The following is a 21521-nucleotide window of genomic DNA, read 5'->3' as shown; positions in this document are numbered from 1 at the left end:
TGTCAAACTACCAAACAGACCAGATCTGTTAACACAACACAAACAACAGATCAGACATCCAAATCCAGCATCGCTGAATCTAGCAATTTGGCTCCTGAAATCCTAGAATTCGGACACTTAGACCTCACACAAGAATGTATGGAGGTCATAAGACAAGCTAGGAAACCTACCACTAGACACTGCTATGCAAATAAGTGGAAAAGATTTGTTTATTACTGCCATAATAATCAAATTCAACCCTTACACGCATCTGCCAAAGATATAGTAGGATACTTACTACAATTGCAAAAGTCAAAGCTAGCTTTCTCTTCAATAAAGATACATCTTACCGCAATTTCAGCCTACCTGCAAATAACGCACTCAACTTCATTATTTAGGATACCAGTCATAAAAGCATTTATGGAAGGCCTAAAGAGAATTATACCACCACGAACACCACCAGTTCCTTCATGGAACCTCCACATTGTCTTAACGCGACTCATGGGTCCACCTTTTGAGCCCATGCACTCTTGTGAAATGCAATATTTAACATGGAAAGTTTCATTTTTGATTGCCATCACATCTCTAAGAAGAGTGAGTGAAATTCAAGCATTTACCATACAAGAACCATTTATTCAAATACACAAGCATAAAGTAGTTCTACGGACAAATCCAAAATTTTTACCAAAAGTGATCTCACCGTTCCACTTGAATCAAACAGTAGAATTACCAGTGTTCTTCCCACAGCCAGATTCTGTAGCTGAAAGAGCACTGCATACATTAGACATCAAAAGAGCACTAATGTACTACATTGACAGAACAAAACTAATTCGAAAAAGAAAACAACTATTTATTGCTTTCCAAAAACCTCATACAGGGAATCCAATTTCTAAACAAGGCATTGCTAGATGGATAGTTAAGTGTATTCAAACCTGCTATCTTAAAGCAAAGAGAGAGCTGCCTATTACACCAAAGGCACACTCAACCAGAAAAAAAAAAGGTGCTACTATGGCCTTTCTAGGAAATATTCCAATGAACGAAATATGTAAGGCAGCAACATGGTCTACGCCTCATACATTTACCAAACACTACTGTGTAGATGTGTTAACGGCACAACAAGCCACAGTAGGTCAAGCTGTACTACGAACATTATTTCAAACAACTTCAACTCCTACAGGCTGAACCACTGCTTTTGGGGAGATAACTGCTTACTAGTCTATGCATAGCATGTGTATCTGCAGCTACACATGCCATTGAACGGAAAATGTCACTTACCCAGTGTACATCTGTCCGTGGCATTAGTCGCTGCAGATTCACATGCGCCCTCCCGCCTCCCCGGGAGCCTGTAGCCGTTTAGAAGTTGATCTTGAACATTTGTAAATTTGTAAATATATTACTTTAAACTTCATTATGTACATACGTATTCACTCCATTGCATGGGCACTATTACTAGCATACACAACTCCTACCTCACCCTCTGCGGGGAAAACAATCTAAGATGGAGTCGACGCCCATGCGCAATGGAGTCGAAATGGGAGGAGTCCCTCGGTCTCGTGACTCGAAGAAAAACAACTTGTAACACTCCGAGCCCAACACCAGATGGCGGGATGTGCACAGCATGTGAATCTGCAGCGACTAATGCCACAAACAGATGTACACTGGGTAAGTGACATTTTCCATATATATATGTTTGATGGCATGTGTAGCTGCAGATACACATGCTTTGCACATCCCGCCATCTAGTGTTGGGCTCGGAGTGTTACAAGTTGTTTTTCTTTGAAGAAGTCTTTTCGAGTCACGAGATCGAGGGACTCCTCCCCTTTCGGCTCCATTGCGCATGGGCGTCGACTCCATCTTAGATTGTTTTTTTTCCGCCATCGGGTTCGGACGTGTTCCTTTTCGCTCCGCGTTTCGGTTCGGAAAGATAGTTAGAATCTCGGAAAAATCTTCGGTATTGTTTGCATTCGGTATCTGGTTAGTTATAACAGATCGACACCGAATTTTGAAGAGCTCCGGTGGCCCTTTGGGGTTTTCGATCCCCCGTCGGGGCCTGGTCGGCCAGACCACGTGTCTCTTCAAGGCTAATGGAACGGACCCCATTCCGCTTCTGCCCCAAATGTCACAACAAGTATCCTTATACAGATCAGCATCTGGTCTGTAACTTGTGTTTGTCTCCAGAACACAAAGAAGATACTTGTGAAGCCTGTCGAGCGTTTCGGTCGAGGAAGACATTAAGAGACCGAAGAGCGAGAAGACTACAAATGGCGTCGGCGCCGACAGGACAAAAACACTTGGAGGAGGAAGAAGAAACCTTCTCCATTGAGGATTCGGACTCTGACGAGGTCGATCCCGAACAGACGCCGAAAACCGTGAGTAAGACATCGACACACAAAACTCATGGAAAGACCACTAAAGCCCAGGGGACGCCACCGCCAGCAGGCCATGGCTTAACCCAAAAAATAGGTGACCTATCATCGGCACCGAAAAAGGGCACGCATGTGTCGAAGACATCCGACTCCGGTCGAGATACCGGCACAGAGCAGACTCGACCCTGAGACAGCGGGTCAGAGCAAGTTCGTCATCTAGAGGGCGGCACCGAAACGATTCGGCACCGAGAGACCGGAACGCCAAAAATTAAAAAATGTGTCGTCGGAGCCGAAAAAGACAGCCAAAAAAGTTTCCATTCCGGAACATCCGGCCTCGGAACCGAAAACAGGTTCCTACACAGAGAAACAGGGACTGTCCTCACAAATGCAAGGACATAGGTTCGGACAAGAACTAGAGTCAATGGAGCCAGACTACACTCAAAGAAGGCTCCACATCCAAAAAGACACAGGGAAGATAAGTACTCTTCCCCCAATTAGGATGAAAAGAAGACTTGCCTTTCAAGAAAAAGACAAGCAGCCACAGGCAAAGGTGGCAAGACAAGTAACACCGCCACCATCTCCACCACACTCAACGCTCACATCACCGGTAGCTACTCCACCACTGATGCAGTCCCCAACTCATACTGGAATGAGTAAGGATGATCCCGACGCATGGGATCTTTATGATGCCACAGTATCAGATAACAGCCCAGACTGTTATCCTTCGAGACCGTCGCCACCTGAGGACAGTACAGCCTACACACAGGTGGTGTCAAGAGCAGCGGCGTTTCATAATGTCACCCTGCATGCAGAGCCTATTGAGGATGACTTTTTATTCAACACACTATCCTCCACACATAGCCAATACCAAAGTCTCCCTATGCTACCTGGAATGCTAAAACACGCCAAACAGGTGTTTCAGGAGCCTGTGAAGGGCAGGGCTATAACTCCAAGGGAGGAGAAGAAATACAAGCCACCGCCAACAGACCCTGTATACATAACGCAGCAATTAACACCAGACTCTGTGGTAGTAGGAGCAGCTCGCAAGAGAGCGAACTCACGCACCACCTCCAGACAAGGAGAGTCGCAAGTTCGACGCTGCGGGGAAAATGGTTGCAGCACAAGCGGCCAACCAATGGCGCATTGCCAACTCACAGGCATTGCTGGCGAGATATGATAGATAGGGCTCATTGGGACGAAATGCAACATTTCATTGAACACTTACCCAAAGAGTTCCAAAAAAGGGCACAACAGGTGGTGGAGGAAGGACAGAGCATTTCCAACAATCAAATACGCTCTGCAACGGATGCAGCGGATACAGCTGCTAGGACAGTAAATACAGCAGTGACCATAAGGAGACACGCATGGCTGCGTACATCAGGATTCAAGCCGGAAATACAACAAGCCGTGCTGAATATGCCATTTAACGGACAGCAGTTGTTTGGGCCGGAGGTCGACACTGCTATTGAAAAACTTAAAAAAGACACTGATACGGCCAAAGCCATGGGCGCACTCTACTCCCCACAGAGCAGAGGCACATTTCGTAAAACACAGTTTCGAGGGGGGTTTCGAGGACAAAGCACAGAACCCTCAACCTCACAAACAAGGCCCACTTATCAGAGCCAATATCAGCGGGGAAGTTTTCGGGGACAATATAGAGGGGGACAATTCCAAAAGAGTAGAGGGAAGTTCCAAAGTCCCAAAACTCCTCAAAACAAACAGTGACTTCCAGGTCACAAATCCCCAACACAACACCTGTGGGGGGGAGACTAACCAAGTTCTACAAACATTGGGAGGAAATAAAAACAGACACTTGGGTCCTAGCAATTATCCAGCATGGTTATTGCATAGAATTTCTCAAATTCCCTCCAAATATCCCACTGAAAACACACAATATGTCAAAACAACACATGGATCTTCTAGAACTAGAAATCCAAGCGTTGTTACAAAAAGATGCAATAGAACTGGTACCAATTCATCAAAGAGGAACAGGAGTTTACTCGCTGTACTTTCTCATACCCAAAAAGGACAAAACTCTAAGACCTATATTAGATCTCAGAACATTAAATACCTACATAAAATCAGATCACTTTCACATGGTGACATTACAAGATGTAATCCCATTGCTCAAACAACAAGACTACATGACAACACTAGACTTAAAGGATGCATACTTCTATATACCAATACATCCTTCACACAGAAAGTACTTAAGGTTTGTATTCCAAGGGGTACATTACCAATTCAAAGTGTTGCCATTCGGGATAACAACTGCGCCAAGAGTTTTTACAAAATGCCTGGCAGTAGTGGCTGCACATATCAGGAGGCAGCAAATACATGTGTTCCCGTACCTAGACGATTGGTTAATCAAAACCAACACGCAAGAACGGTGTTCACAACACACAAAGTATGTCATAGAAACCCTCCACAAACTAGGTTTCTCACTCAACTACACAAAGTGACACCTTCAGCCGTGTCAAACACAGCAATACTTAGGAGCAACAATCAGCACAACAAAAGGGATTGCCACTCCAAGTCCACAAAGGGTACAGTCATTTCACAATGTAATACAGGCCATGTATCCAAAACAGAAGATACAAGTCAAGATGGTGATGAAACTACTAGGCATGATGGCCTCATGCATAGCCATTGTCCCAAACGCAAGGTTGCACATGCGGCCCTTACAACAGTGCCTAGCATCACAATGGTCACAGGCCCAGGGTCAACTTATAGATCTAGTGTTGATAAACCGCCAAACATACACCTCGCTTCAATGGTGGAACAATATAAATTTAAACCAAGGGCGGCCTTTCCAAGACCCAGTGCCTCATTACATAATAACCACAGATGTCTCCATGATAGGGTGGGGAGCACACCTCAATCAACACAGCATCCAAGGACAATGGGATACTCAGCAAAGACAGTTTCACATAAATCACTTAGAACTACTGGCAGTATTTCTAGCGTTGAAGGCATTTCAACCCATAATAAGCCACAAACACATTCTTGTCAAAACAGACAACATGACAACGATGTATTATCTGAACAAACAGGGAGGAACACACTCGACACAGTTGTGTCTCCTGGCACAAAGAATATGGCATTGGGCGATTCACAACCACATTCGCCTAATAGCACAGTTTATTCCAGGGATTCAGAATCAGTTTGCAGACAATCTCTCTCGGGATCACCAACAGATCCACAAATGGGAGATTCACCCCCAAATACTAAACACTTACTTCCAAAGAAGGGGGAACACCACAAATAGACCTATTTGCAACAAAAGAAAACGCAAAATGACAAAACTTCGCATCCAGGTACCCACAAGATCAATCTCAGGGCAATGCGTTATGGATGAGCTGGTCAGCGATATTTGCATACGCTTTTCCCCCTCTCCCACTCCTTCCGTATCTAGTAAACAAATTGAGTCAAAACAAACTCAAACTCATACTAATAGCACCAACCTGGGCAAGACAACCTTGGTACACAACACTACTAGACCTCTCAGTAGTGCCTCATATCAGGCTTCCAAACAGACCAGATCTGTTAACTCAACACAAACAACAGATCAGGCATCCAAATCCAGCATCACTGAATCTAGCAATTTGGCTCCTGAAGTCTTAGGATTCGGACATCTAGACTTTACACAGGAATGTATGGAGGTCATAAAACAAGCAAGGAAACCAACCACAAGACATTGCTATGCAAATAAGTGGAAAAGATTTGTTTATTATTGCCATAATAATCAAATTCAACCATTACACGCATCTGCTAAAGACATCGTAAGCTACTTACTGCATTTACAAAAGTCAAAGCTAGCTTTTTCATCCATTAAAATACATTTTACCGCAATTTCAGCTTATCTGCAAATTACGCACTCAACTTCATTATTTAGGATCCCAGTCATAAACGCATTTATGGAGGGCCTAAAGAGAATTATTCCACCAAGAACGCCACCAGTTCCTTCGTGGAACCTTAACATTGTCTTAACACGACTCATGGGTCCACCTTTTGAACCCATGCACTCATGTGATATACAATATTTAACATGGAAAGTAGCGTTTCTCATTGCCATCACATCTCTAAGAAGAGTAAGTGAAATACAGGCATTTACCATACAAGAATCCTTTATTCAGATACACAAGCATAAAGTAGTTTTACAAACTAACCCAAAGTTCTTACCAAAAGTCATATCACCGTTTCACTTAAATCAAACAGTAGAACTACCAGTGTTCTTTCCAGAACCAGATTCTGTAGCTGAAAGAGCACTACATACATTAGACATCAAAAGAGCTTTAATTTACTACATTGATAGAACAAAACAAATACGAAAAACAAAACAACTGTTCGTTGCTTTTCAAAAACCTCATACGGGGAATCCATTATCCAAACAAGGCATTGCCAGATGGATAGTTAAATGTATTCAAACCTGTTATCTCAAAGCAAAAAGAGAACTGCCTATAACACCAAAGGCACATTCAACTAGAAAGAAAGGTGCTACTATGGCCTTTCTAGGAAACATTCCAATGACTGAAATATGTAAGGCAGCCACATGGTCTAAGCCTCATACATTCACCAAACATTACTGCGTGGATGTGTTAACAACACAACAAGCCACAGTAGGACAAGCAGTACTACGAACTTTATTTCAAACAACTTCAACTCCTACAGGCTGAGCCACTGCTTTTGGGGAGATAACTGCTTAATAGTCTATGCAAAGCATGTGTATCTGCAGCTACACATGCCATCGAACGGAAAATGTCACTTACCCAGTGTACATCTGTTCGTGGCATGAGGCGCTGCAGATTCACATGCGCCTACCCGCCTCCCCGGGAGCCTGTAGCCGTTTCGAAGTTGATCTTGAACATTTGTAAATTTGTAAATATATCACTTTAAACCATATTATGTACATACATATTTACTCCATTGCATGGGCACTATTACTATAATACACAACTCCAACCTCACCCTCTGCGGGGAAAACAATCTAAGATGGAGTCGACGCCCATGCGCAATGGAGCCAAAAGGGGAGGAGTCCCTCGATCTCGTGACTCGAAAAGACTTCTTCGAAGAAAAACAACTTGTAACACTCCGAGCCCAACACTAGATGTCAGGACCTAAGCATAGCATGTGAATCTGCAGCGGAACATGCCACAAACCGATATACACTGGGTAAGTGAAATTTTCCATATATATATATATATATATATATATATATATATATATATATATATATATATATATCAAATAGCTTAAAGCCACGTGAATCGGTGCACTCGCACAGGCAGCAAAGATGAGGGTCACTGAACCCTTAAAAATAAACTTACAATTTCCAATTCACTGAAAGAAGCCTCTGCCACACTATGTCCACTTACTGGTTTCTTTATTATTGCAAACAGAAAAAACCCAATGCGTTTCGGGAGTCCTCGCTCCCTTGTTCACGAGTAATCCTTTTCCCTATTTCTATTTCTATATATTACTTCCCTAGTACCAATAACCTAAAAGACGGTCTATATTTGAGTCAGAGTTTTCATAGCAATAGCATTTGTTTTTGTATTGCTAATAACGTTGGCACTGTTTGATTGTGGACACTTTAACCAAAAAAAAAAGTTAATCCACCTCAACTCCTTCCTGGAACATTTTCGGCCACTCTGTCAATCAGGGTCCGAGGAGAAAGGGAGCTCCCAAAACACTTTTTTCCCGCCAAGAAATTTCCATAGAAACAAGCATTTGCCGTGCAGTGGGTCTTGCATTTGCCCGAGTTACAGCTATTAGCATTGTAAACTCCTAACCGGACTTTTCTTGCCACATAAATTGAAAATGAAAAGTAAAACAGCTTCACATAAGCAAGCCGATTCACAGCGCTACGACCGCCATTAGCACCAGCGTGAAGAGAGACACAAAAGGAAAGAGAAGTTCGCTTGCAGTCAAAATTATCAGCAAATGTGCAATTATCCATCTAACAGGGGCAATGGCCAAGGCGGTAACAAATCCTCCCCAAGGAGGAACAGACTTAAACCATTTACCAATGTCATCATAGGATTTTTGAAGGGCAAACCCACAAACGAGTGGTACTGATGGGCGTGAGGTGGGCGTGTTTAAAAGCCCAGATACATACCAACACTTTGGAAAAGCAGCACTTGCGCGCTGCCATGCTCAACCTAAAAATTAGACAGTGATACAGAAACAAAACAGAGGAACAGAATTGCACCAAATTTAGCAGAAAGATAGTTCGATGGCATCTGTCGCTGTAGATACACATGTTGTGCATAGCCCGCCATCTGGTGTTGGGTCAGAGTGTTACAAGTTGTTTTTCTTCGAAGAAGTCTTTCGAGTCACGGGACCGAGGGACTCCTCCTCTTTGTCTCCATTGCGCATGGGCGTCGACTCCATCTTCGATTGTTTTCTTTCCGCCATCGGGTTCAGACGTGTTCCTTTCGCTCCGGGTTTCGGAACGGAAAGTTAGCTTAAAATCGGAAAATTACGTCTGTATTGTTGCGTTCGGGATCGGGTTAGATAGCATCGACATCGCATCGATACAATAACATCTCCGTTGCCCTTCGGGGTAGTTTTCGATCCCCCGTCGGGGCCTGGTCGGCCCGACCGCGTGTGACATCGACACTGATGGAACGGACCCCGTTCCGTTTCTGTCCTAAATGCCACAACAAATACCCATATACAGACCAACATTCGGTCTGTAACCTGTGCCTGTCGCCCGAGCACAGGGAAGAAACTTGTGAGGCCTGTCGTGCGTTCCGGTCCCGAAAAACGCTCCGTGACCGCCGAGCCAGAAGACTGCAAATGGCGTCCACGCCGACAGGACACCAAGGTTTCGAGGAACAAGAAGAAGTAGAAGCCTTCTCGATCCATGAATCGGACTCGGACGAATTTGACGACCATGAAACAGTGAGTAAGACGTCGAAGATAGCACATAAGAAAACTAACAAGGCCCAGGGGACGCCACTGCCGTCAGGCCATGGCTCAGCCCATAAACTCGGTGACCGACCATCGGCACCGAAGAAGGCCGAAATAGTGCCGAGATCGTCCGACTCGGGTCGAGACACAGGCACCCAGCCATCTCGGGACCGAGATAGTGCTGCCGGCAAAGATCGATGCCGAGATAGCGGAGCCGAAGCTGCTCGACGCAGAGACAGCGGCACCGAGGAGGATCGACGCCGAGAGGGGCCGGCTCCGAAAAAGAGGAAAGTCGCCTCGGAGCCGAAAAAGAGCGTGGACATGGTTTCGGTGCCAAAACGACCCGCAACCGAGCCAGCTACCGGTTCCTATTCAGAGGAACAATCACTGTCCTCTCAGATGCGAAAGCATAGATTCGAAGAGGAATTACAATCCACCGAGGTGGACCACACTCAAAAAAGGATTTTTATACAGAGTGGAACAGGGAAAATAAGCACCCTTCCCCCTATTAGGAGGAAGAGGAGACTGGAGTTCCAACAAGAACAAACACCACAAACAAAACTGGTGAAGAAGGTAACTCCGCCACCCTCTCCTCCACCTGTGGCTACCATTTCACCAGCACAGACTCCGTCACATTCACCGGCTCACACCACCTTAAGCCAAGGTGACCAGGACCAAGATGCTTGGGACTTATACGACGCCCCAGTGTCGGACAACAGTCCTGAGGCGTATCCTACAAAGCCCTCACCACCAGAAGACAGCACAGCATATTCACAAGTGGTGGCTAGAGCAGCAGAGTTCCACAACGTGTCTCTACACTCGGAGCCTGTCGAAGATGACTTCCTCTTCAACACCCTCTCTTCCACACATAGCACCTACCAAAGCCTGCCTATGCTCCCAGGAATGCTAAGGCACGCAAAGGACATATTCAAAGAGCCTGTCAAAAGTAGGGCAATAACACCGAGGGTGGAAAAAAAATATAAAGCACCTCCCACAGACCCAGCTTTCATCACCTCACAACTACCACCAGATTCGGTTGTGGTAGGGGCGGCTCGCAAGAGAGCAAACTCCCACACATCGGGCGATGCGCCACCCCCAGATAAGGAGAGCCGAAAGTTCGATGCAGCCGGTAAAAGGGTCGCAGTACAGGCTGCAAACCAGTGGCGCATCGCAAACTCTCAAGCGCTCCTAGCGCGATATGACAGAGCCCACTGGGATGAGATGCAACACCTCATTGAGCATCTACCCACAGAACTACAAAAGAGGGCGAAACAAGTGGTTGAGGAGGGCCAAAACATCTCCAATAACCAGATACGCTCCTCTATGGACGCAGCGGACACAGCAGCAAGAACGGTTAACACGGCAGTAACCATCCGAAGGCACGCGTGGCTACGAACATCTGGTTTTAAACCAGAGATACAGCAGGCGGTGCTCAATATGCCATTCAATGAGCAACAATTGTTCAGACCTGAAGTGGACACGGAAATTGAGAAGCTAAAAAAGGACACGGACACTGCAAAAGCCATGGGCACACTCTACTCCCCGCAGAGCAGAGGCACTTTCAACACCTTCCGCAAGACAACCTTTAGAGGGGGGTTTCGGGGTCAATCCACACAACCCAGTACCTCACAGTCAACACCGTCCACCTACCAGGGACAGTACCAAAGGGGAGGTTTTCGGGGCCAATACAGAGGGGGACAATTCCCTAGAAGCAGGGGAAAATTTCAAGGCCCCAAAACACCTACAAACAGTGACTCGCACGTCACTCATCCCCTCCACACAACACCAGTGGGGGGAAGAATAAGTCAGTATTACCAAGAGTGGGAAAACATAACAACAGACACTTGGGTCTTAGCAATTATCAAACATGGTTATTACATAGAATTTCTACAAATCCCTCCAAACATACCACCAAAGGCACAAAATATATCAAAACAACATTCGGACCTCCTAGAAATAGAAGTTCAAGCATTACTGCAAAAGAACGCAATAGAACTGGTACCGGATACACAAACAAATACAGGGGTTTACTCACTGTACTTTCTAATACCAAAGAAGGACAAAACACTGAGACCAATCCTAGACCTCAGAACACTAAACACATACATCAAATCAGAACACTTTCACATGGTCACGCTACAGGAAGTGTTACCATTGCTAAAGCAACAAGATTACATGGCAACCTTAGATCTCAAAGACGCGTATTTCCACATACCAATACATCCGTCGCACAGGAAATACCTAAGGTTCGTATTCAAAGGAATACATTACCAATTCAAAGTATTGCCCTTCGGTTGAACAACTGCACCAAGAGTCTTCACAAAGTGCCTAGCAGTAGTGGCTGCACACATCAGAAGGCAGCAAATACACGTATTCCCGTATCTAGACGACTGGCTAATCAAGACCGACTCACTGACAAGGTGCTCACACCACACAGATCAGGTCATACAAACCATCTACAAACTCGGTTTCACCATCAACTATGCGAAATCACACATTCTGCCGTGCAAGGTACAACAATACCTAGGAGCCATAATAGATACAACAAAGGGAATAGCCACTCCAAGTCCACAAAGGGTTCAAAATTTCCAAAAGATTATACAACGCATGTATCCAACACAAAAAATACAGGCGAAGATGATATTACAACTACTAGGCATGATGTCCTCATGCATAGCCATTGTCCCACACGCAAGGTTGCACATGCGGCCCTTACAACAGTGCCTAGCATCACAATGGTCTCAAGCACAGGGTCAGCTTCTAGATCTGGTGTTGATAGACCGCCTAACATACCTCTCGCTTCTATGGTGGAACAACATAAATTTAAACAAAGGGCGGCCTTTCCAAGACCCAGTGCCACAATACGTGATAACAACAGATGCTTCCATGACAGGGTGGGGAGCACACCTCAATCACCACAGCATACAAGGACAATGGGACGTACATCAAAGAAAGCTGCATATAAATCACCTCGAACTACTAGCAGTTTTCCAAGCATTAAAAGCATTTCAACCAATCATAACTCACAAATACATTCTTGTCAAAACGGACAACATGACAACAATGTATTATCTAAACAAACAGGGGGGGACACACTCGACACAGCTGTGCCTGCTGGCACAAAAAATATGGCGATGGGCAATTCACAACCACATTCGCCTCATAGCACAGTTTATTCCAGGGATCCAGAATCAACTTGCAGACAATCTCTCTCGAGATCACCAACAGGTCCACGAGTGGGAAATTCACCCCCAAATTCTAAACACTTACTTCAAACGTTGGGGAACACCTCAAATAGACTTATTTGCAACAAAAGAGAACGCAAAATGCCAAAACTTCGCGTCCAGATACCCACACAGGCAGTCTCAAGGCAATGCCCTATGGATGAACTGGTCAGGGATATTTGCGTACGCTTTTCCCCCTCTCCCTTTCCTTCCATATCTAGTAAACAAATTGAGTCAAAACAAACTCAAACTCATACTGATAGCACCAACGTGGGCAAGGCAACCATGGTACACAACACTGCTAGACCTATCAGTAGTACCCCACGTCAAGTTGCCCAACAGGCCAGATCTGTTAACACAACACAAACAACAGATCAGGCATCCAAACCCAGCATCGCTGAATCTAGCAATCTGGCTCCTGAAATCCTAGAATTCAGACACTTAAACCTCACACAAGAATGTATGGAAGTCATAAAGCAAGCCAGAAGACCATCCACTAGACACTGCTATGCAAGCTAATGGAAAAGGTTTGTTTGCTACTGCCATCATAATCAAATTCAACCATTACACGCATCTCCAAAAGATGTAGTGGGTTACTTACTACACTTACAAAAATCGAACCTGGCCTTCTCTTCCATTAAAATACACCTAGCAGCAATATCTGCATACCTGCAGATTACCCATTCAACTTCACTATTTAGGATACCTGTCATTAAAGCGTTTATGGAAGGCCTCAAAAGAATTATACCACCAAGGACACCACCCGTTCCTTCATGGAACCTCAACATCGTCTTAACAAGACTCATGGGTCCACCCTTTGAACCTATGAACTCTTGCGAAATACAATTCCTAACATGGAAAGTTGCATTTCTCATCGCTATCACATCTCTAAGAAGAGTAAGTGAAATTCAGGCGTTTACAATACAAGAACCTTTTATCCAACTACACAAAAATAAAGTAGTCCTAAGGACCAATCCTAAATTTTTGCCAAAGGTTATTTCACCGTTCCACCTAAATCAAACGGTAGAGCTACCAGTGTTCTTCCCACAGCCAGATTCCATAGCTGAAAGGGCACTACATACATTAGACGTCAAAAGAGCACTAATGTACTACATCGACAGAACTAAAAACATCAGAAAAACTAAACAACTGTTTATTGCATTTCAAAAACCTCACGCAGGAAACCCAATATCGAATCAGGGTATAGCCAGATGGATAGTTAACTGCATCCAAATCTGCTACCTTAAAGCAAAAAGACAACTGCCCATTACACCAAGGGCACACTCAACCAGAAAGAAAGGCGCTACCATGGCCTTCCTAGGGAATATTCCAATGCACGAAATATGTAAGGCAGCCACATTGTCTACGCCTCACACATTTACCAAGCACTACTGTGTAGACGTGCTATCAGCACAACAAGCCACAGTAGGTCAAGCCGTACTAAGAACCTTATTTCAGACTACTTCCACTCCTACAGGCTGAGCCACCGCTTTTGGGGAGATAACTGCTTACTAGTCTATGCACAACATGTGTATCTACAGCGACAGATGCCATCGAACTGAAAATGTCACTTACCCAGTGTACATCTGTTCGTGGCATCAGTCGCTGAAGATTCACATGTGCCCACCCACCTCCCCGGGAGCCTGTAGCCGTTTGGAAGTTAGCTTCAACTTTGTACATTTGTAAATATATTAAATCTTAGATAGGTACATACTTATTCACTCCATTGCATGGGCACTATTACTAACAAACAACTCCTACCTCACCCTCTGCGGGGAAAACAATCGAAGATGGAGTCGACGCCCATGCGCAATGGAGACAAAGAGGAGGAGTCCCTCGGTCCCGTGACTCGAAAGACTTCTTCGAAGAAAAACAACTTGTAACACTCCGACCCAACACCAGATGGCGGGCTATGCACAACATGTGAATCTTCAGCGACTGATGCCACGAACAGATGTACACTGGGTAAGTGACATTTTCAGATATCTATCTAGAAAGCATCTGTTTTGTGATTCAGTGTAATTCTGTTCAGTCATTGAAATGAAAATAATTTCAAAATGTATAGCTATCTGTTGTGGGGGAAAAATCAAAAAAAGCATTTTGATTGGTCAAGTCTGTGGGAGCCCGGCAATACTTGTGCATTGTGATTGATGGCCACAACGTGAATGAAGTTTTGCAGCTGCTGTTACAGGACTAGGGGACTCAGCCCTCAATTCCTGAAAATAATTTTAAAAACATACAGATGGGGGCATGGTAGTGATACCCTGGTTGAGGGATGGTGTTCAAAAAGAACTGCAGCACCAAAAAGCATTTTTTCACTGTGGCAAGCCTAGCTGTAAAAATCAAACCATAGGTTAAGTCGGATTTTTTATAAATATTAGGAACAGTAACTTTTAGAAAGTTACCTTCCCCTGCCTGAAGTTCCTGAAGGCTAACTTTGCTTGTGCTCTACCACTTCAGCCAGCCAATATTTAGCATTTGAATAGGTGTGAAAACGATGCCAGGTGCCTCTCTGGTGCAAATAGTAGGGCGACCTGAATGAGCAGTAATTACTCCTCTGAACCTGGCAGAAAATGTAGTGTAGTATATGATCATTCTTTTATACTACAGTGTCAACTTCTACTTGAATGTTAAATCCTGCGTGACATATCTGCTTTGCTTACCTATTGGGGCACACTTGAAAGGGAGGGTAAACAGGATGCTAAAACAATTCTTGTGTGTTCACTGTCTGGTTGCTGAAAAACTCTATTACATTTCAATCTCTGGGTTTATTGTGGGTACAGGGACTGTTGCAAAATGGATTTTAGTGTTAAATTTAGCAGGACATAAGGATTCTCGTAGTACACCCCACACAAACATCCCCAAGCCTCAGAACCCAAATTTAATGTGGCAGAAGACTTTCGCTTTCTTCATAAGGCTGAATGTTAGTTACGTTGGCCCCTTAAACTTTTACCCCATTGGTTAGGGCATGCCTAGGAGTCATTCCCATCCAAGAGCTTGTGCCAGGCATAAATGTGGCATCTCCAGAACACCTAATTCAGAATATTCCTAAAAGAGAAGCAGACTATACCTGCTGTCTATGAGTTGAGAAGAACCTGTAAGGACTGCACATATTTTCTCTGAACCTGTGTTGGTCTCTGCCTGACACCCTGTGAGTCCCTAAGTGCCTCCCCGGCGTTCATGGGGACTTTAAAAGTATAGTCTTGTGGTGGTTTGTGACTTAAAAGACTAAGTCAGAAGGTAAAATCTATGACCAGGATAAAATTGACTTGTGTATCCAGCCCACGCTCCATCGCTTCTTGGTGTTATTACTACTTAAAAATAAAAAAATGCATATTTCCAGTCCCCCTTATTATATTTTGTCAATTGTTTACTCCTATTTTTCTAATTTGGGTTGCGATTTTTATTGTTTTGCATTTCACCTTTTATTACTATTTTGGTACTGCGTAAATACTTTATACATTGCCCTAAGTTTAGGCTTTCTGGTCTGTGCGATTGCTACGATAGGGTTTAGCGTAGGTTAGTTTAGTGACTTTGAGGGTTCACTCTGACAAAGGTTGTGATTGTTCCTTGTGACACGTAGAGACCTATCCCAAATAATACTCCAGTTTCTTATATTGGGCATTTTAAGGTTTTTCATGGTTTGCTGACCACCCTTGATTGCTCTTTCACATCCTTTCTTCTTCATGGGGTGTATTTATTCAGAGGTAGTCAGTTAACTGTGTTTAGTACATGAATGCCAAAATATTTGGTGCCAAGCTTCTGCTAATGTCAGCAGTTCCCATTCTTGCCTATCTAGCATCCGTTTACCTGTGTTAATATGTGGATTATTAGGCATTTTGTGTTTTCGCTCCCTTTTTTGTGAATGGTCACATAGCATCCTATATGACTAAGCTTGTAAGTCCATATTATAATTTGCATGTCTCTCCCTCTCATATACCCTCACCCATTACATTGCCAGCGACTGCTTCCTGTAACATAACTACACCTTGGTGGTCATCATGCATGATATGCGAACACTTCCCATACAGGTTCAAAACAAAAACACCCTCCAATGCCACAGAGTTCAGATTACTATCTGTGTGGGTAAGCACTTCCGTGCCCAACCTTCAGGTAGAAGCCCAAATCAGAACGTACAGTTGTAAGCTAGAGTATTTGACTCCTTCAGGCAGCAAGCCTTAGAAACATCATCATAGAAAAGACGTTCATGTCACAGTTCAGAAAATACATCTGGAAACATTTGATCGAGATGCAAAGTTCCATGATCAGTAATGTGGATGAACCAAAACCACAAGGCACTGCATAGCAGGCTGCTGACTTGGCTGTGTATACAGCTATTGCTATGCCAAGGGACCAAAAGATGGGCTGCATCAGTAAACTATTATGTTGTAGATTACAGCTCAATAGAGATCTGAGAAAAATCTTAACTGCAAATGGAATCTTTAACCACCTTCAAGCTGAAAAGCTCATTGCAAATTTAGGGGCTGATTTAGATTCTGGCTGAAGAGGTTACTCCGTCAAAAATGTGACGGATAACTCGTCCCCGTGTTACAATCCCATTATATCATATTGGGATTGTGATAGAGCGAACAGAACATCTGTCACGTTTGTGACAGAGTATTCCTTCCGTCAGGACCTTGTCAAGGCATTAGTCTCTAGTGTAAACGAAACTGAATATACTTTAGTGGAGGGGAGGGATAGAATGTTTATTTAGTGTTTCGCTAGTCTCCGGACCCCTAGCTTTGTTTACTATATCTCCTATCCGAAATGTTAAACCGACACATTTAGTTCTACCACTGTTGCCCTTCGGGACTTCTTTGCATTATAGCTGTATATAGGCTGGAGACAACAAGGCACCAGATGTATTAATAGAAATAATTTGCTTGTTCCTGGAAGAAAACTTGCAATATCTTTCACAAGCACAAAGTTGTCCTTCTGGTGATCACTTTCTTTTAAAAGGATGTAGCATTTTACTTAAGTCTGGAAATAACTCTTTCTTTGTTCCAGCCACAGTCAAAAAGGCAAACATTACACAGTGTGAACGTGTACAGAGGTCTGAATTTGTACCTGAAAAAGAGCTACTGCTTTCTAAGTTTCTCATCATTTGATCAAAATGTATGGTGGCCTTTGCACAATCAAGTGTCTATAGGCACAATAGCCAGGTAGATAGTGCCTCATATCTCGAAATACCACTAATTGATAGAATCAGAGGGTTTTCAGAAACTTTATTTTTCCCCCAAAACAAAGGCAACATTGACTGCTTTCCCGAGTCACAAATGCATTGCAGACATTTACAGGGCAGTAATTTGGACTCTTTGGAATACTGTTTGCAAGCATTAATGGTTGAAAACTTCATCCAGAAAAGGTTGCTGTCTTGCAAGACGTTTTGAACGAGTCATTAGCTTGAAGTCTCTTTGGAATATGCGGTATTAAGTTTCCCAGTTGGTTTGAAAGGAATGTGGTCAGAATTGCAGAGTTTAGAAAAATTACTTTCCTGAACAATTTGATATTCTTAGCTGTGCTCATCCCTATTTACAGTATCTACCCATTCATCCATGTACTGTATATTCCAGTTTGTTGTTTCAGTTTTGCTTATCTGAAAACATCTAAGAAGCTGTGTGAGGATGGTTATCAGTACAACATTAGGGCTCGGGTCATATGTGGGGTCCTACTAGAAGAACGCTTACATTTCCTACCTACTACAGGAGGGAGAACAAGGGGTATGGTTACCAGAATCACCACAAAGATCATTTTTGTCCGTTTTGCACCAAGGAAATGCACAAAATTGAGATTTGTCGGTGGCCAGTATTGCTTTTTCAACAAATATCTATACTTTATTCAGTCAGAAAGTATAATTTAGCATCTACTACCTACATTATACGGGCGTGGGTTAAATCAGGATGTTTTATGGTTGTTCATTACAGGTTATATATTGTGTAAAGCTTTTTTTATATTTTTTAGGCAAGAACTTATAGCAGAACTGGACCAGGATGAAAAAGACCAACAGAACACATCACGTCTAGTGCAAGAGCATAAAAAGCTTTTGGATGAGAGCAAAAGCCTGTCTACATACTATCAACAATGTAAAAAACAGTTGGAAGTGATACGAAGTCAGCAACAAAAACGGCAGGGTACCTCTTGACTCACACTGGATGCTTGAGGGGCAGAGTGATGTAGGAAAATAAACGTTCGGTGCCTTTATAGGCTATATAGGGTGATGTCTAAATAGGGCAGCAATTTCGTTGTGCCCTGGATGTCCAAGCTTGTGGCTTTCATTACACAAAGTATCTTTCCCTTTTCAATGATGGACATCATATTCTGGCAACTCATTGGATTGCAGGAGAGCACAGAGTCTGGAACACCGGGCAGCATTCAACACCTTCAGAATCAGACTGTGAAGTTCAGACAGGCTTTCAACTGCGGGTGTGATTTGTGAGAATCTTTGCTCGGGGGAGCAGAAGGAGTCAATGAGCCCCAGTGGTTGGCTCAGTACAATAACTTTTCATGTGCGAGAGCCATCTTGTTCTTGTATCGTATGTTTGGTAAATTACTGTGTATCTGACAGATGTTTGAAGACTTGGAATTGTACCTATCAATTCATTTCCTGCAGACAATTAAGTATGGGTAACCCGTAACATTTTTCAGACTTTGTTAACTGGCACCTATTCTTCAGGAGTTAATCTCAGGCCTTTGCATACAGTACATTGGTAAATCTGTACATCTTTTATCACTTCCAACATTCAATTTTATTTTGAGGAAAAAATTGTCATTAATGTTCAGTAATTGGCCTCTTGACATCTGTCTCATATATGTCATTGATACTTTGAACAAAATGGGTCTCTTGTAAATTTGATGTGTATGCATGTTGTGTATCTTTTTTGTGTCAGTGTATCTGAATTGAAGCTGTTTAGTAGGAACTGTATGATGTTGCTCATGTAATCATTCCCAACAGATGAGATAACTGATTTTTTTTATTAGTATTTGAAGTAATACAACTGAAGTGCAAATCTGGTTATAACTTCTGAAGGACGCATAGCTCAGCTTAAGTTACATTCATGGATTATTTTCATGTATTTGATTCAAATTGGTCAGTATTGTGATATTTGCTTGTCACAGAACAGAACATCTGGATGTTGTGTTTGGGTGAAATATGTCACCAAAAGTCTGGGACATGGATTGTGTGGTCTACTTTTACATTGCAAAAATGAGTTGCGGTATGCAGGTCAAAAACACATAATTATTTTAAAGTACATTAGGCTTACTTTTTGCGTATGATTTTGTCAAATCTTTTTTTGCCACAAATGGCAAGCAACAATACAGATGTATTTCCATAATACCAGAAAGACTATTAAAGCTTTGCTGTGATCATTTTGCTCTGTGGCTTGTTGTATATGCTTATATAGGGACAGGATCTCCAGGGGGAAATTGTCACTGGCAAGATGTTTATGGATAATGCTACTTTCTTCCTTCACTAATCCTGTAAATAGTGTACACTGCACACTTCACCTCCTGCGTAGACTATTTCTAGTAGTATTTCAGTATATTTAAAATTTGTTCTTGGCAAGCTAGGGCGTAAAGGAAGTAATTTGAACTCCACCCTGTTTCTGTTTAAAGAGTGGGAGGAGAGTCATTCCTGCAACCCTAACAAATAGCTTCATTAGCTGGCTGAAACTGATATTGGGATCAAGTTAAAGGCACACATATTATTAGCAAAATTAAATTGGCAGCAAAAATAACTGGAGTGTATTAAGAATATTTTAGTTAACCCTCACATAGATCCGTGCATGTTTGTCATGCAACCAAAATGGAGACAGATTGTAATGAATGCTGTTTGCTGACACAGTGGAAATATGGTAGCATATAAACTTGTCCTTCGCTTTCCATTTAAATTTCACATGTAAAATATGTAAGATTATTAGCTGGAGAGCTTTGCTCATACAGCAATTTCTTCTGCTTACCTGTTCTTTCCACTTTCATAAGTTATTCATTTCCTAGCATTCTTTGTGCACTTCTGAAATGACTCCGAACATGAGGCATAAGCAATTGTAACTATGTACATTAACAATTTGCATCCTATAGAGATGTGAAAAGTCTTTGCTGTGTCATACTCTAAAATATCATTTTTAAATAAAGAAATTTGATTTGTATTTTAGATATTGCACAGAACAGTTTTGTAAAGGTTAGGGTTGTTAATGTGAAGACAAATGCAGGGCTGATTGTACATATGCAGTTAAACAATGTGTTCTATTATGTTTACATTACAAAGGGCCTCAGAATTGTGTAACCACCAGTACCTATGCAATTAGTGTTATTCTGAGATGTTCCACATTTACTTGGACACACCTGTTGCTGGTGTGAATATTTCAGCAGAAACCGATGTGTTTATTGACCACCTCCATCATGTATGTAGTTTTTCAGTGTGATGATCTGTTCTCTAATTTCTGTGACTCTGGATGCGGTTAAAGCTTCCTTTCCTCTTCAGTGCACTATATGGGTTTCTTTTATTTACCTCACATTGGCTTTACAATTGCAGTTTTCTTTGTAAAATGTGCTTATACTTGCACATATGTTGTGCTGTCATCTGAGTGTCCTTGACATTTTAGCCATGAATTTGCAAATACCTGAAGTTCTGTAGATTAAACGCATTGAGCTGTCGTTACAAACACCCCGTTGTCTCGTTCGAATTGCTACAGACTTTGTATTTGCCATGAAGCAGTTCTGCGCATGATATTAAGTAGAAAGTTTTTCATTGGGAAGTGGTTATTGTGTCAAGCAATTTGACATTTTTAATTAATTATTCTAGATCACATCATAAAACATTGAGTGATGTCGTGGGGGGTAGTTTTTTCATCTTGTTTCGGCACTGCATCTTAGCACTGTTGGACTCGGAACCCTCCTTTACACAATATACTGTTTGCACTCCCCTTAACTGCAACTCGTGAGAGAAAAGTCTTTTATTGCATGAATTGTAGCCCTGAATCAAGCGCTGCATGTTGTTTTGCTCAGAGCCATACCCCACACCGGAAATTTGAGGCAT

General features: G+C 42.8%; 1 protein-coding gene across 4 annotated transcripts in view; it reads left to right on the top strand.

Annotated features, from left to right (window-relative positions):
- MAP3K7 (mitogen-activated protein kinase kinase kinase 7) overlaps nucleotides 1–21149 on the top strand; it is a 271033-nt gene extending 249884 nt beyond the window's left edge. For all 4 annotated transcript variants that reach the window (XM_069235507.1, XM_069235506.1, XM_069235505.1 and 1 more), the window contains one exon: nucleotides 18446–21149. In XM_069235507.1, coding sequence (XP_069091608.1) covers nucleotides 18446–18626 — 181 coding nt within the window. In that variant the 3' untranslated portion in view covers nucleotides 18627–21149. The remainder of the gene's footprint in view (nucleotides 1–18445) is intronic.
- The last annotated feature ends 372 nt before the right edge of the window (nucleotides 21150–21521 follow it).

This window comes from Pleurodeles waltl, chromosome 5 (assembly GCF_031143425.1).
Source record: "Pleurodeles waltl isolate 20211129_DDA chromosome 5, aPleWal1.hap1.20221129, whole genome shotgun sequence".
Lineage (NCBI taxonomy): Eukaryota > Metazoa > Chordata > Amphibia > Caudata > Salamandridae > Pleurodeles > Pleurodeles waltl.
The sequence above is the reverse complement of the archived record's forward strand: the minus strand, read 5'-3'. Positions and strand labels throughout refer to the sequence as shown.